Here is a 16,436-nt window from a genome sequence, read left to right on the forward strand (position 1 = left end):
AAGCCAAGAAAAGATCCAATATGCTTTCATTTTCCATGCCCTGAGAACACATATATTGTGTAGAAATATTTTTTTCCAAAATAATTTCTTGTACCCTTTTTAGAAAATATGCTTTTTTGCTCCTGCTTGCCTACTCAGAGTTCCATCTTCACTTGCATCTTCTGTCATGTTTCTCCTATTTTTAACCAATGACATGGTTTTTCTCTTCACCATCTGTCAATTCTTATTGACTCCACAATATTTTGGTACCACTGTTAATGTAATAGCCTTCTTTTTCCTGCTTTATTGTTGCCAATCTCTCCTCAATAGGACACAAATCCCATTATGGTTTTGGAAGTCTGTTTCAAACCCAGTCTCACAGAATCCAATACTGATCAAGACCTGTTTCCCCACTGCAGGAAGCCTGTTGGGTCTACTGTAATCCAAAAGACCACAAGCCTGAGGAGTAGGGATGAGATTCCATCAGTTTACCAACAGCAAAGATTAAAGAACAGTGACTCTTCATCCCTGAGCAGCCCCACATGTGATGGGCATAAATGACAGGAAAGCACTTGCTGCAAACAGGGAAACAATAACAAAAGAAGAGCTTATGCAGCAGGATTATGGGAAAGACCTTTTACTTTTGGGTTGTGCACATTTATCAGGGAGTGTGGATGAGCCTGCAAAAGCTTCCTCTGCAGTAGTGAAAGGAAAAGGTAACCTACATTCACCAAGGTGCTGAGTGTTCTAACTTGTCCTACCACAACTTGTCCTACCTACCCACTAACTTAGGGCTTCCTGTTACAACTGTGAGGTCTAAGCTTTAAGAGAAAACTGCAAAAGGGGCTTCAGCATGATGCTTGTTTCTAGGTTTCCTCCTCGTCCTTTCATATTCTCATTATCTGTCTTGGAATATAACGCACTGCAACTGGAATGCATTTGCCCACTGCTGACTGTAACCAAAGCCTGCTCAAGCTGGCACTGATTTGGAGCTGATAACACTGGCAGAAGCACAGGAGTTGGCTCCTGAGAAAGGGCTTAGGGAATGGCCCAGGCTTGTTCTCCCACTGTCCCTGCAGGAGGGAGACAGACTGACATACCTGTGAGACAGACACACAGGGGAAAGAGTGCACCAGGTGGGGCTAACTGGGCACAGTGTCAGTGATGATCTCTCCCAGGCAGGAGGACCAGCAATGCAGTGCTGGCACACAGGGCAAATAGCTTGGAACAGCTCAGGTTCCTGCTTAGCTCCATCCTACAGTGCATTCTTTTCCTTTCCTGGTGTGGAAGCCATGAGAGATGGTGTTGTTTCCAACCCTCAGCTAGGAAGTTAAAACTGGATGCACATGCTTTTATCATGCACTAGGCAAGGACATTGCTTTGTTATGAGTGTCACTGACTCTACTAGAGTTGTTACATTTCTAGTTTTTAGAGACTTCACAATAATTCAGTGGTTCTGTGAAATTTCAAACTTATTTTGATTGTGCATGGGTTAGTTTTGCAGCCTATGAGCAGTTAATTAACATCTGGAACAAATCAGACAATATTTATGTTGCTGAGCTAATCTCTTTGCTCTGCATATGCAGGGTTTCTCTTCATGCAACCAGAGCAGAATAGACATGAAGGAATTTTGGACAACTGTTCAAAAACCTCAGGTTCGGCATAGGCCAAAACCATTTTTTTAAAAAAAAAGGTTCAAGTTTCAGCTTCTCATGCTTCAAGAAGTTTGGTCAGATTTGACTTGAATGTAAACATTTGGGCAATCCCTTGATTTTTTCTGTTAACCTCTTTTTTGCCATGGTTGATGCTAAGATACCAAAGAAATGAAAGGTAGCCATAGGTGGCATTGTATTTTTTCCTTTTTAAGATTTTCCATAATGCATTAATGCTTGAGAAAGTCAAAACAAAACACTACTATAGGATGGGTATGCTGAGGAATTAAATATCAAAGAAGTACTAAGCCATTTAAGCAGCAGTCTGAAGGGGCAGAGAGTAACAAAAGGGGAACATACGTTGGGCCATCTGCAATTAGAGCCAGAACGTGGCTCAGGTCAAGGGTGTAGGTCTGCAGGTCAGGATATGGCAAACTCCGAGGCTCATTGAGCTCCATCATCTCTTTGTTGTCATAAACAAAGGGAATGCCACCTTTCAGCTTGATAACATAATCCAAATTGTCTGGAGCATCATTGAGATTATAGGGATCTTGATTTTCTTCTGGGGGTGAATGGAAATCTGAAAACAAATTTGCATTAGTTAGAAGAAATAACTTACACAAAAGACAAAATCATTACAAAAAGAACTTTCTGCTTCTGCAAAGCTTAATTTCTAACATGTCTCAGTACTTTCATTAAAATCCCATTCAGTTACTATAAAAGATCTGCTGTTACAACAAAGCTTTATTCTCACAGGCTTTAGTTGCAGCCCCTCTCTAAATTAAGTGCCTACCTTAATTCAAATGTTATATGTTATTAGTTAGAGTTCTCTGAACCAATGCATACAGATTTAATCATATTCTTTAGTATTGTGTGTTGGAATAAGTTTGAAAATGTGCTTGCAGAACTATTTAAATTAGGATGGTTGAAATACAGTTGAGATTTTTCAACAATAAAATAGTTGCTGACTTCATACTCACCTTCATTATTTTCTTTTCACCTTCTGACTCGTAGCAATTTTGAAAGTTCATATTTAAGCATAGAATTAGTTGGTTTTGTTGTGTTTTGATTGGAGTTTTTTAGTTTGTGAGGGTTGGTTTGTTTATGTATGGTTTTCTGTGGTGATGGTTTTGTTTGACGTTTTTTTAATGAAGTATTATTATAACTTTTTTTTTTTTTTAATAGAAACAAGAAGCACAGAAGCTGAAGATAGTACAACACAAATCCAGTTTATCCCTTGGCCTTCTAATCATGAACAAAATCAAAAAGTACCAGAAGCACAGATGGGATTTGTTCAGTACAGTTTTGTAAAGCCTTTAAAAAGTTATGAAGTTTTTTTCCTAATAATCAAGTAATCAAACACACATCTAGGAGATTTAGCTCATGTGAACACTCAAACATTGTCACTCCTGCTATGAACAGCCATCACTTCTTTCACAATATCTCACTAATGCAACTAGCACAAAGTGTTCTGACTACATTTATGTCAGCTGAACTTCATTCTTTGGCTCAGTCTTATCAGAGATTTCTTCTTCTACCTGTTCAGTTAAGCCATGACAGAAAAGTAATTACCAGTCCTTTTATTCACCTAGAGCACCTGAATGTATGTTATAAACTGATATCATCCTTATCTCTAATATTCATAACTATCTAGATCAAACTCGTGCTAATTCAGACATTGTGTAACGAGATTTCATTTTTTGTGTCGTAAGTTTAAAATCATAACTGTAAGAAAGTTATTAACCTAATAATAGCTTGCAGATATCTCCCTGGCAGCTGTTCCAAAATATCTTCCCTGTCTTGAATATTCAGTATACTGTCCTCTTCACACTCTTCTTGGAAAACAAACACTTGAAAACATATTTAGTCACCCTCTTTCAACCACTAAGCCAGAGGGTAATTGATTTAAAATGTCACATCAAGGCTGAAAATAGGTTGTGAGCAACATGGACACATCTATAGTGGCCCATCTGTACAGACCAAAGGTTGCTCCTCACAGCCCAACCCAGAAATGAACAGTGCAAACAGTTTAATGCACAAGCAGAGCCTTCAAGACACAACCCACCTAAGAGACAAAAATAATTTGTGACACACATAGTGGGGGAATATGTTCAACCCAATAAGTCTTGTTGAGAGATCAGTTTATTTACCCAGGCAGAATGCCCAACAAATATGACTTTGCAGCTTCCAGTCTTGACCTGGCAAGTGTGGCCTGCCTGTGAAATTCCTGACTCAGGGCTTGTTAACTGGCATGTCTGTATCAGGCTTCAATTTATGATGTAGATGAGCTCATCACTCCTTTTAGTTCCCTATGCCAAGATGAGGGGAAATGACTTCACTTTAAACCACAGCCATACAGCTTTTTCCTGGGGGAGCACAAGTACGCTACTTTATGTCCCATTTGCTTAGGAAATAAAGTAATCAATGAGAACCTAGACTTGGTTTTTAGGTTTTGACAGCTGCAAAGCTCCAAATTAGATGCAGGATTTATAACTTAGGCCTGTCAGTGATTCCCCACTCAATAACAGAATAAATTACAAAGACAGTCAGAAGAGATCATCACAAAAATACAACTTCCCTTTACTACACTACCGCATGGGTTTAATTCTGTATTTTAAAATAATGTTTAAGTTTTTTAGAATGTAATGGAATATTTTTAAAAGGATATTCACCTGGGTACACCTCATCTTCAACCTTCCATTTTTGATCCCGCATGCTGCACAGGTACTGAGATGTTGTTCTCGGGAAGCGATGGTAAGCAAGACGCGAGTATTTCTCTCGGATAAGAAGAGCTTTCACCAGGCTCTTGGCAGCTTGTTCATAGTCATCAACTGTAACCTGGAAGGAAAACCTGGATAAATACTGGAAAAAATAGCAGTTCTAGCAACAAACCAAATCCACACCAGTAACAAGGAGACTGAATTTCCAGAAACAGAAGTGTGTGGGGCTTGACCATAAGGATCTTATCTCTCCCAAGGAGTCAGGAAGCCAGTGACAGAAGCAGAATCCAAACACAATATACAAAACACACATAAATATTATCTTAACATATATTGCCTGTTTATTGAACATCTGATTATGTTTTTAGCTAATAAATAGTATATATAACAACCTGACCTTGACTTCTAACAGTTTAACAAATCACTGTATTCACAAAGCAATTTAGAGTTTGTTGCAGAGAACATACTGGAACATTCTCTGGAAGCTGTGTATTAATTCTGTGGTATTCTTAAGAATAAGAACGTGCAGTGCTGCTACAATTAACACCCATATTGGCATTTAACACTTTGTGTGCATATATGGGACCTTTTTTACACCCCCTAGATACAAAAAGTGGGAAAACAATAGTTTCTTACCCCTGCACAGTAGTCCCCACTAATTGAAACTCTCTGAAACTCTGGTACATCATATGGCACTTGGACTGGCACAAAAGCACTTGGAAGAACTGGCGTTGCAGGAGACAGGACTGGATTGGCTGGTGGTGCTTTCCATTCCTGAGGTGGAATTTGTAATGACAAAGACTGGGATCTAATCATCTTGAAACTTTTCTTCCTACAAATTCATGGTATAAAACATAAAATAAGCCATGGTATAAAACACTAAATACACTGGAAAACTGATTGCAACAAAGAAATCACCCCCTAGGAAATTTTAGAAATTAAATCTCTCATACCACAGAAAAAAAATGCTGGTCAGAAAGTAATTGTGCTTTTGGCTTTTCTGTATTGACATTTCATATGGTCTACACTACATACAATTGCACTTACCCTGTACACGAGGTCCAATAAGCCATGATTTATTTACAAACACTCTAAGATGCCCTAAGGATTTTGTTTCACTTCTCACAACTGCAGTTTCAGCAAGTCACTGTGCAGAAGGAAAACCTGATCACCGCGCTCACTTTAGTAAGAGTGGATTCTTACAGACCAACAGCATCAGAATTCGTGAAGGATCAGACAGAAACAAGTCAATGTTACATACAGAAATTGTTGTAAGTTACCATGCTGTTACACACACTTCTCATTCTTCCCAAAACCTTCAAGACCTAAAACTCATCTAGTTGTCAGACAAGACTAGGCAACAGAATTTCACATAGAGTCATTCAGTTCAATCTGTAAGGAAAAGGAGGAGCACCTAGTTATTCCTTAGGCAGTGCTTGATGAGACTTGAGCAGGAGGCTGATGTTGGTTATCAGAGTGATATCACAGCATGGCCTTGATACACAAGTTCATTCCTTCCTTCAGGTGGAACTCAAATTTAAAAACGTTGCCTTTTCTCATCAAAGCTGTGATAGATGTGAACATCAGATAAACCAGCTAAAAAACAATGCTGTGTTTTCCAGTGAAGAAATTGTAATACCTCAAGTAGAGCTTCGGAATATCTCTGAGGATGGAATTCATTTTCCTTACTCAGTTCAAATGTGCTTAAATGTACTTTAAATATTCATGTAGTATATAAATACTATGTTATAAGCTACCTGTGATATCAATTTTTTTTACACAGAGGACATAGTCCCTACTTTTAAAGTGTTAGTAAAAATCATTAAATAAAAAATAAATTAATAAATAATAAATAAATAATAAATAAATTAAATAATAAATAAATAATAAATAAATTAAAAAAATAAAAAGGAACACTGGAACATTCTCTGAAAGCTGTGTATTAATTCTGTGGTATTCTTAAGAATAAGAACGTGCAGTGCTGGTACAATTAACACCCAAATTTCATCTTCTAAAGTACTTGCAGCCACCTTGGAAATCAGCATCATTTTGAAAGGCAGTGTTTGATCAACTGAAAAGAGCACAAGCTGTACTTGTGTCACTGTCCCTGAAGTACACTTCAGTCCTGCAGGACAAGGATGAACACTTGTTCTGTTCCCACATGTAAACAAAATACCTATAATACCGCTTCCTGCAGTTAAACATGTACAAAACCTGTGTTTGTTTTTGTGAGACAAATTTTCCAAATTAAAAGTGAAACACTGGTTCAGGAGGAAATATATACCAAACATTTGTTTGGCTGGAAACATCTGGTTTTCCCTTCTGTGCCTGTTTATGTCTATGAATATGCCAACTGGGAAACTCACTTGCACAATTCCAAACCCAAAGTCTCAGCTTGTATCATCAGTGAGTCATACCTTAATTTAACTAAATTGACTCTTCTCCCTTCTGTTCCAGAAACATGATTCCAAGTGTTTCCCAACTGCCTGTCTGCAGCTAACCAGGTACATGTGTGTAGCTATCACTTTCAAAGGCTTTCTTGTCTGCCTGCTTTTTGAAGAGTCTGTACACGTCCAACCCATTTGGTGTCAGGCTGCTGCTGAGCTCATGTGACTCCAGAAACAGCCCAGCAGTCCTGTGAAGGCAAGACACTGGAACAGCCTGACATCAGGAGAAGGCTGCCTCTCTTACAAAAAAAAACAATGAAAGAAAACCACAAACCAAAGCAAGTTTGCCTTCATTACAGCCATGGGTAAACCAAAGGTAGAATGCAATTTTTTTTTTTACTGTGCACTTTTATGGCTGACAGAGGTTAGATTCTACCTCTGTGATAAAGGAAACCTACAAATAACCTCATTCTGCCAATACCACTTTTCACCTTACCCCTTGATCTTAACTATAAATTCATTGCTTTCATCTATTTTTGCAGAGACTAAAGGAAGTATCATGCCAAAGCCATTTTCTCTGTGTTAAGCTTTTCTGTTTCTCTTAATGAAACTAGAAAAAGAGAGGGGAGTGTTTCTTTTTCTGGCTCTTCTTACATTAAAGAGTCTTGGGGTTTTGTTAATTTCTACCCAGCTATGCTGTTTATTAAATTTGCATAAGCAATATCTTTGCTATTGCTGGGAACACAGCTGAGACCACCTGACCAGTCCAAGCTCCCTGGGGCCCATCCCCATACCTCCTGCACAGGACAGAAGGACACCACAGGGGTGGCCCTGGTACCTGCTGCTGACCTTTCTCCTGAAGAACTAAGAGACAGAACGCTGTTTGCCAGGTATTTCAGTGTTAACTCAAACTCATTTCAAAAACCATTTTCCACTAAGAAAGCAACTACAGAACGAACCTTTTAGCTGTTTCCACAGACTGCTGTTCTGCCAGCTCCTTCTGCAGCTCCCTCTCCTTGGCCTCCTTCTGCCCAATAGGGCAGTCTTCAGGCACGGTGAACAGTGACAACGCATCTTTGCTGTCTTCTTCTCGCAGAACTTTGGCAAACACCTTCTCTGCCAGGAGCCGCACGTGCTCGTCCACCTCCGAAATGTTCAGCTTGGGAAACTGTCGGGGCATCTCGCCTGATGAGGAGCACAGTTGATAAAAGTTAGAGCTACAGGACAAGTGAAGATGTGCAAGGGATTTGGGGTTTTTCCATGGTATGCCTATCAAAATTCAGAGCTTGGAGCAAAGGCAGAAGAAAGTAGAACAGCTCTGCAGAATTTAAACTAGCGTGCAGTACACGAGAACCACAGAGCAGCTCTACTTTTGGAGCCATGCTAATTTGTGCATCAGGAACCTCTTGGTATACCCATAAAAATTCCTAAGGAATTTATGTAGAGATTTACTAGGAGATTCCACTTACTTGCACAGTCAGACAGACAATTATTTGCAACACAATGGATACTCAGCTGTGTGTCCTTGCACTGAACCTGGAAATCACATTCACTCAGTTGCTTGCCTACTTCCTTGCTCAGTGACTTCAAACCAACAGGCAAGTTAGAAAAGAAGCTTGCACATTTCCACCTCACCCCATCCTTTGCACAAATCAGAAAGTCACAGAACTGCTGGGAGGTGAAATAGTTGCACAGCAGGAGAAAAGGTAGTATAGTTAACTTAGTGACACTTTTTTTCCATTTGTAGTGATTCATATCACATTTTTGAATGCATGTGGGAAGCAGATATGTTATGGACTTCCATTTCTACTTGGCATTTAAATATTACTTTTCAAAAATAATACATTTTCTGTTTTAAATTTTTAAGCAGCTAGACTTTCATCACAAAATATTTCCGTTTTGTTCTAGCATCACTACTAAAATGCTGTCTTTATTGTTTCTTCTGTAGTTTCCTGGCTTTACTTTTATTCCATTTTCATACAATCCAGAACGTACATTTTAGCATAACTGGAAGCATTCCAGAGGGAAAAAGCACAGGGCTGATAAGCTACTGACCAGCATTATTTGTTGTGTACTATAAAGCTTTCTGAATGCCTTCAGTATGATGGAGTTTATAACAAATAAGATTAAATTCTTATTACATAAGTTAAAAATAGCTGTGAACATGTCACAGCAAATGGATCCAAGCACTGCCAGAATGTGAAGTCCAGGTCCAAAACTGGCATTTCAGAACCCTTTTTGGTTAGAAAAATGCAAAGGTACTTGGTGAGATAGCATTCATTTAAGTAACAATATAGCCTGGAAGTCAGCATGGAGCATGGCCGTTTTTTATCTCTCCAGCCACAACTTATCAGGGCCCCCATTACATTTTTTCTGTAGGCATGCTGCAGGTTTCACATGTTGATATGTGATCCTTTTGATACCTGATCCTGTTGTTTTCAGCCTAAAAGACTCTAATTAATGTCCACCTGTTTTCACAGTTGCTTTGAGAACAGTTTTGTTTTTATTCTAAAAGCAAATACAGCATGAAAAGGTGAGGAGACTTAAATTGGTCCATTATGTGGCAATTTAGTGTTCCCCTACATTACTTTGCACTCTTACTGTATAAGAACCCCTTCACATCCCAATAGAACAGCGTCTCTGGTTTTAAAGAGCTGTGGACCTGACTGTGCTGTTTTCAGCTTGGAGAGTATTTGTTTTACAATTAGTATTAAGTCTTCATAAAATCAAGCATAACTTGTAAAAAATTTAAAAATACATACATGTTTAGCGGAATAATTCAGAGACAATGCACTACCATGTCTTAGTAGCATCCAAACTTAGGTTTCTCAATTTCACCCCCCAAGGAAACCATGGGAGTCTATCTCCTGACCTCAATGAACAGAGTTGTCAGCAGCAGAGCCTGCCACACGTGCAGCTGCCAGCAGCAAGGGCCTTTTGGGCAACTTCAGCCAGAGAAAAACTCCCTTTATTCTTATTCAACTACAGTAAGAATGCTAACAATACTAGTACAATGTGAAATATTTTTTTCTGCTGAGCATTTTCCTAATTTAAATTAACTTTCTCCTAGAGAACTGTGATCAGAAACAGAAATGCAGTAAGAACCACTCTGCATGAGAAACCATGCTGTATTTTAAATCCTTACAGTAAAATAGTGAAGAGACAGAAAGTATAGATAGAAGTACAATCCTTTACTGACACCAAAGTTTTTTTCTTTCTTACAGAACCCAAGCTCACATTCTCCACTCAAGCATAAGACACTAAGGCACAGAACAGTTTGAAATGTATGTTCACCCACATCACTGCTAGCTCATGGCACCAAAATGAGCCTAATAAACCTAAAATAGTGATGAGGCACCTCACGCATTACTCGTGCGAGCTGTGCCATCCCAAATTGGAAGAGGCTCATGTATCCAGTACCATTCGACTGAACTGCTGTCCTTTGCCCAAGGTGAGCAACAACTAGACATTTTAAAGGGATGGGGAAGGATATGAATATCACCCAGTAAAAGCTCTTTTCCTAAATATCTCGATCTAATAGAAAGGTTGGCTGCTCTTTAGGTCTGCACCTTTGCAGAAGAAAAGGAAGCTATTTCTCTTGAAACATGCTGCACTTAAAATAAAAAAAAAAAAGCAATAATAGATGGAATGATTACTTAAAAAGCAGTTATCGATCAGGCATTTAACGGTCTTGAATCTACACGGAGCACATGCCGTGAAAGCCAGAGCCGCGCCGAGCCCCGCGGATGCCCGGCGGGCAGCGCCGCATCCCAGCGCTGCGAGCAGGTGGGGCCGGGCCCGCGGGCGCTGCCGCCGCAGGAGCCCCGCACGGCTCCGGCCCAAGGTCACCGCCAGCGCCCCGGGCCGGCCCGGCGCGGCACTTACCGAGCGCCCCGGGGAGAGCCATGCCGGGGCAGGGCCGGGCCGCCGCCGGCCGGAGAGACGCTGCCCGGAGCCGCCGGCGGAGGAGGCGGCGGCGGCGTGGGGAGGAGCCGCTCCCGCCGGCTGCCGCCGCTCCCCGCTGCCGCATCCACCCGCCGGCCGCCCGGTACCGCAGTGCCGCGCCGCCCCTGCCCGGCCCTTTATGGCCCGCGGGCGGCGGAGCCCGCTCGTCGCGCCCCCGGCCCCGCCGGGCGGCCCCCGGGGCGGCTGCATCGCGGCCGGGGCGGCTCCGCGGCGGGCGGGGGGTGCAGCCCTCAGGGCGGGGGGTGCAGCTCTCAGGGCGGGGGGGCTGCGCTGGCCTGTCCTGCCCCGGCCGGGCCCGCCCCGGCGCGGGGAGCCAGCGGCGGGCGGGGCGCCCTGTCCGTACCTCTGTGAGGGCCGGCGCTGCCGTCCCGGGGCCGCGGCGCTGCGGACGCCGGCTGCACCTGTGGCGGGGCGCGGGCGGCGCCTCCCCCGCGGGGCCGCGGCCTCAGCGGCAGCCGGAGCAGCGGGGAAATGTAGCCCCTTCCCTTTCCCCTTCCCCTTCGGCGGCTGGAAGGCAGAAGTCGCGCTGTCACATGGCCCCCGGCCGGCGCGGCAGGCAGGCAGGGAGGGAAGGCGGGGAGGGAGCCCAGCCCCACCTGGATTCGCCTCAGCGGTGCCGCCTTCCCGAGCGCCTGGTTCAAAACTCTTCGAATAAGCGCTTTAACGTAGAAAACTTGGGTTCGAGACCAGAAAGTCGGGAGGTTAGTGCAGAATGACAGCCGGTAAGTGTGCTGGCGATGTGTCCCTGTCAGAAGGGTTTTCAACAGCGTCTGCCCTTCAGCAGTCGCCGTCCAGGTGCTCGTCTACATTAAAAAAAAATAAACAAACAAAACCCCAAGAAATTTTCCGGGTAAATAGGCCAAGGCAAATAACTGAAGCTCAAACCCAGAGTGACTCAGCAGGAATGAGGATATTCACGTGTAAAATAATTTGACCTTATTTTGAGAGATTCTGGGCCCTGAAGCTGAAAGTTCTAGGGACATTTTTTGTGAGTTTGTGTCACAGTATTTGGAGACTAATGAAGACATTTAGATATAAAAGTATCTTTACGATGCAGGGAAGCACTAGGAATGCAGTGAGTTAAGGTAGTTGGTGTAAAAAGACGAGCAGAGTTAAAGGTAGATGTCCCAAAACACGAGGGATCAGGTGTCCCACCAGCTTGGCAGGCATAGAAATGCCCTACAAGTAAACAACAGCTGATTAGGCCTTCGGAAACTCCTTTACTTCATACATCTAGTGAAGAAATGAAGTGAAAAGTTTTCCATCCCAAGTCCAAGTTGCAAAGAAGAGCGGATATTTTGACTCTTAGACAAGTGTCAGTACATTCATCCTCATGTGGTCATAAAAAAGGCTAAGAAATACGGCCACAGCTGTTGTATGAGACAATAGCAATCCAAGGCATTTGGAAATGAGTCAGCCAAAATAAAAAAAAAAATATTTATAAACAATATTAATACTCCAAAAATAGTTTCTCATTTTCCTGCATTGTTTCTCAGCCTGGGAAAAGGACTTATGCTGTGTGTATGTGCTTTTCCCACAGTAACTCTGAATGTCTTCATCAGCTGCTGCTGGCAACACCCTGACAAAGTATCTGCCACCCAGAAAACCACATACTGTAAGTGTCTGTACTTCTGACTCACAGCTGCCCTGCCCATTTGATATGTGAGTAAAGCACACCTGTTGCTGCTGGCCATTCAATACACCCCTCGACTGCTGATCTGTTAGTGCTGCTCTCTTCCTTTCTCCCAGCCACCTGCCTGAACTTGCTCAAACTTGCCTGCTGTCGCGGCAGTTTGGCTGGAAGTTCAAGCTTGGTGTCCATCAAATCACAATTGTGCCCTGCTTGCTGGATTCAGGTATCCCATGGCCTTTTGGTTTTCTTTCCTCAGCTTGGCACATCAGTCTTGCCTCTGCACTCGATTTAATCTCTTCTGTGGGATGCCAGAGCTTGGCAGAGTTCCCTCCCGTGCTGACTTTGTGCCAACCGCAGTGAAAAAATAACGGTTTGGAAGATAACTGTGTTTCTCAGCTTTCTTACGCACAAACGGGCAGCTCCAGCGGAGAGTGAAGAGAGAACTTTGCAGTGTGAGCTCACGTATTAACAAAGCCAGAGAATTCACACAGAAAGGAGACCTTAAAATGTCTTAGTAAAGAAAGGCTTCTACAAGCACTGAAGCACAAATCCCTAAGTGTATAGGACACAGGGCACTTGTTGTAGGCGACCGTGAGTATTTAAATGAGCTTGCCTTTTGTAACAAATTGGAAAACTTCAAAAGGAAACTGAGATCATAGATGAGTAAATGCATCTACAGTACTTGAAGCATTAAGAAAATACTATTGCAAGATCTGTAATAAAGCCGGGTGGATTGTAAGGGTAGGGTAACGGGAATAAATTAACAAGAAAATGCTTCAAGTCCTCTCACATTTTGCAGAAGCTGTTACTACGGCCAGTTATCTAAGAGCATACATTTGACTGCTGGGTTTAGTTTCTTGTCCTATCTCTGCTCTCCTAATTCACATGCATCCTTGGGGAATGGCAGTAACACTGAGCTGACAGCAAAACAGCATATTTTCAACACAGATGTCTTTGTACTCTTCCATTGGCACCTACAAAACATAAACCACTAAACCCTAGAACACCTCAGTGGTGCCAGTCAGCACCTTGTCTGCCCCATGAGGAGCCTGTCTGCCAGCCCTGTTTGTAGGTAGGTCGTACTTTTACACACCACACGCTGAAAGTAGTGCAAGTGTCTCCAGAGTTGTTCTAAATGTTGGGATTCCCATTGTAAAATGTCAGTTCTTTCTGAAGCCACCTGGGTGTTAGTTCACTTCTGTTGTGCAGCAAGCACTGGTTCCCTCAGGAAAATCTTACAATTTGTAGAAATGTATTTATTTTAATTTTTTTAATCTCACTATACAAGAAAAAGTTATCCGCTCCTTTTTACCAGCTTAAAGCTGATCACATTTATTTATATATATTTTTTTTAATGTGTATTTCTATTATGTCTTCTTCTATTGCTTCTAGTCTTACTTTAGAGACTACTCTTTTGGTGACAGTAATACACTCATGATTATTTCAGTGCACATGGTATTTTCTCTTTCCCAGTCTATTTTAACAAGAGGAAATGCAGTAAAAGTTTTAAATGTCAACATTTACAGAGGAATGGAACAAAATAATAAACCTCCCCTAAATCTACATCTGTATTATTAAGAATTATTTTTAGAAACTGACAAATCTTGTCTGGGAGATGATTACTGCTGGAATGCATGTTCATCAAAATGTTCTCTCATTTTCACTTGTAATTGTTTCAGCTGTTGTAAGAGACTGCTTTCATTTGAGCAGTGCCTTAAAAGCTAATGGAGTTTGGATTCATTTTGTAAATAGATTCATACAACTGCCTGTGGTATTGATAACAACAAAACAACTAATGGATCAAATGAAATATTTCAATCTATAATGTAACCATTAGTGGCACCCAAGTGACACTAGACCTAGTACTCGCTTTTCTGATCTTCAGTCAGTTCAGTTAATGATATGCTTGGCACACATGCATTTACTTACTGAAGACTTACTGATATTCCAACAGAAAAAAACCCCTCACAGTTAAATGAAATTATCTCCAAAAGCCAGAGGGGAGGTTTGTACCAAATGTGAAATGCAGTTTAATCGTGTTATCACACACTCTTCAGTGTAAAGAGAGAATGATTCCTTTTTTAAGCAAAATAATATAGGAAATTGTAATAATTCAAAAAGGGAGAAAATTGCTCCATTCAATAATTGAATGATACAAAACAAATCATATATGTCAGTTTTATAAAGTCAACAAATCAAAAAGCATAATATTTCTTAGCCACTGCTTTTCAAAAAGCCTGCAGAAATTAATTGGGCATATGAGTATTCAGTCCTGTAATTGAATTAGAGCAGCTGAGAACTCTTGGTACTGATGATTTGGTCTTTCTCAGTATTGAATTAAGGAGGAATTTGTAAATCTAGAAGTTTTTCTCCTACTCTAAATAAAAACAACTAATTCCCTGTGTTTTGGAGATTGTTCAAGGCCATTCCAGAAGGTGGAATGTGAGATGAGAGCTAAGAGGAGAAACTTTGATTAAACCAGACTTTTCCATAAACTCCATCTTGAGTAGCTGGAATATGTACATACAAGATACTATTACGCTTATATAGAATGCAAAATGTTTTTTAAATTATTTGTACTGGCATTAGAACTGAGAATCCTAGGTGTGGCATCCAATTCCTGGGGGGGTTTCTGGCCAAATGACACTCTCCCTTCTGAAAGGATACCTGTGAGTATAATTGTCCTGTAAGTATAATTATTTATAAGATAAAATATATAGAGTATGCAAATATAAACCAGTTTGTTTAAAACCAGAAGTGGAAGTGAGAACCATAGAAATTGCAAAAGCATGTGACTGTTCAGCCACTGCTGTAAAAATAAACTGGGAAAGTACCTGTACAGTCCTTATAATTGGACCTGAAGCAACATAAAAGAAGTTTTCCATGAGTTTATAAATAGAACATACTGTAATACTTTGTTGCACAAGAAAGGTTTACAAGCAAGATGGGACTCTGGTGTGTTTGGAATCGTAAGTCATCATGTGGACATTTGGAAAGATTTCTTTCCAACCACTTGGCGAATTCTTTGCTGGCATCTGCAAACAGCCTTTGGCACAACAGCCATGTAAAATGCTGGTTTAAAACCAGTCTGTGTTCAACCTACTTAGCTTGGACTTTCCAAGTAGTTACCCCAGATGGAAGAATGTCTCTCTCTGACTTTATACATAATTTATCTGAAATTATGGAACTGTTCATAGAAGGAGAGATCTGAATCTATCAGACATCCTGTATGTGTAGCTGAATGACCTTAAATCTGATTTATAAAACAGAATTTTCTGAAAGTAATATTTCAAATCTGTTACATGCAATGTAGTAGACATAGTTTTTAAGCACAACTCTGATGAACAATGACCTTTTATTCAGCTTTGTTTTAAGAGGAATTTTATTTGCTCAGAATGAACATGAAATAAAATATTCAGCCAGCAACAGTCTAATAAATGAGACACTGCCAGTGCGTGATAAATAATAAAACAGTGTAATTACAGCTCACAGAGGAGAACTCTGTGGTCTATTTTGGAGACCCCTAAAATAAAAATAATCTAAATTAGGTGATTTCTGCAAAAATCAGTACTGAAATCTAACCTGTATGTTTAGAATTAGTTTATATATTATGTTTGTAGGGAAATGTGACTACTTAAGTGCTGCTCAGTTCTGCATTTGTATTATTATTGGCCATTAAGTTTTCTGTAATCATTTGTGATAAGGGTTTGCATCTGGATTCTTTGGCCCTCACATCGGAAGTTTCCTTCCCAAACAGCAGGTATCTGTGGGATACAGATGGAGCATGTAACTGCCCAGGAACTGGGAAATGCAAGATGTGGTTTAGACATGACTTTACACAAAGGTCACGTATCCTCAAATAAACCCTGGGCTAGGTATTGTTGAACTTTTATCCTTAAATAAACTCCAGGCTAGGTGTTGCTGAACTGCAGCTTTCCCTGTCCCCAAATTATCCCCTATCTTCTCTTTGTTTTACAAGTGTATTTTCCAAGTGTCTCCTTTCACGAGTGTTAGTGAAATTCTGCAACTTCCAACCCAGGAGTTCTTTGTACTTGGTGATTTCTAGTGACCATTTTCAGTCCAAACAAACCCTCTCTGT

At 41.1% G+C, this 16,436-nt stretch overlaps 1 protein-coding gene and 1 long non-coding RNA gene across 6 annotated transcripts in view; one reads left to right on the forward strand and one right to left on the reverse strand.

Moving 5' to 3' along the window:
• AMPD3 (adenosine monophosphate deaminase 3) overlaps positions 1–12,331 on the reverse strand; it is a 34,672-nt gene extending 22,341 nt beyond the window's left edge. The window contains exons 1-5 of one of the 4 annotated variants that reach the window (XM_086894747.1): positions 11,301–12,331; positions 7,698–7,923; positions 4,988–5,183; positions 4,304–4,469; positions 1,992–2,211 (exon numbers count right to left, since the gene is read on the reverse strand). In XM_086894747.1, coding sequence (XP_086750873.1) covers positions 1,992–2,211; positions 4,304–4,469; positions 4,988–5,183; positions 7,698–7,918 — 803 coding nt within the window. In that variant the 5' untranslated portion in view covers positions 7,919–7,923; positions 11,301–12,331. Of the gene's footprint in view, positions 1–1,991; positions 2,212–4,303; positions 4,470–4,987; positions 5,184–7,697; positions 7,924–10,394; positions 10,593–10,623; positions 10,772–11,047; positions 11,150–11,300 lie in introns of those variants that run through there. The other 3 variants (XM_086894746.1, XM_086894745.1, XM_086894748.1) reach the window with 3 other exon arrangements.
• LOC111945506 (uncharacterized) lies at positions 11,136–16,436 on the forward strand. Of its 2 annotated transcripts, none has more exons than XR_015288514.1 (3): positions 11,136–11,426; positions 12,245–12,319; positions 12,594–16,436. It is a non-coding gene; the product is annotated as an uncharacterized LOC111945506 (long non-coding RNA). The 2 variants fall into 2 exon arrangements; XR_002871687.2 differs by having other exon boundaries at positions 11,138–11,405; positions 12,594–15,765.

This window comes from Cyanistes caeruleus, chromosome 6 (genome assembly GCF_971803275.1).
Source record: "Cyanistes caeruleus chromosome 6, bCyaCae1.hap1.1, whole genome shotgun sequence".
Taxonomy (NCBI): domain Eukaryota; kingdom Metazoa; phylum Chordata; class Aves; order Passeriformes; family Paridae; genus Cyanistes; species Cyanistes caeruleus.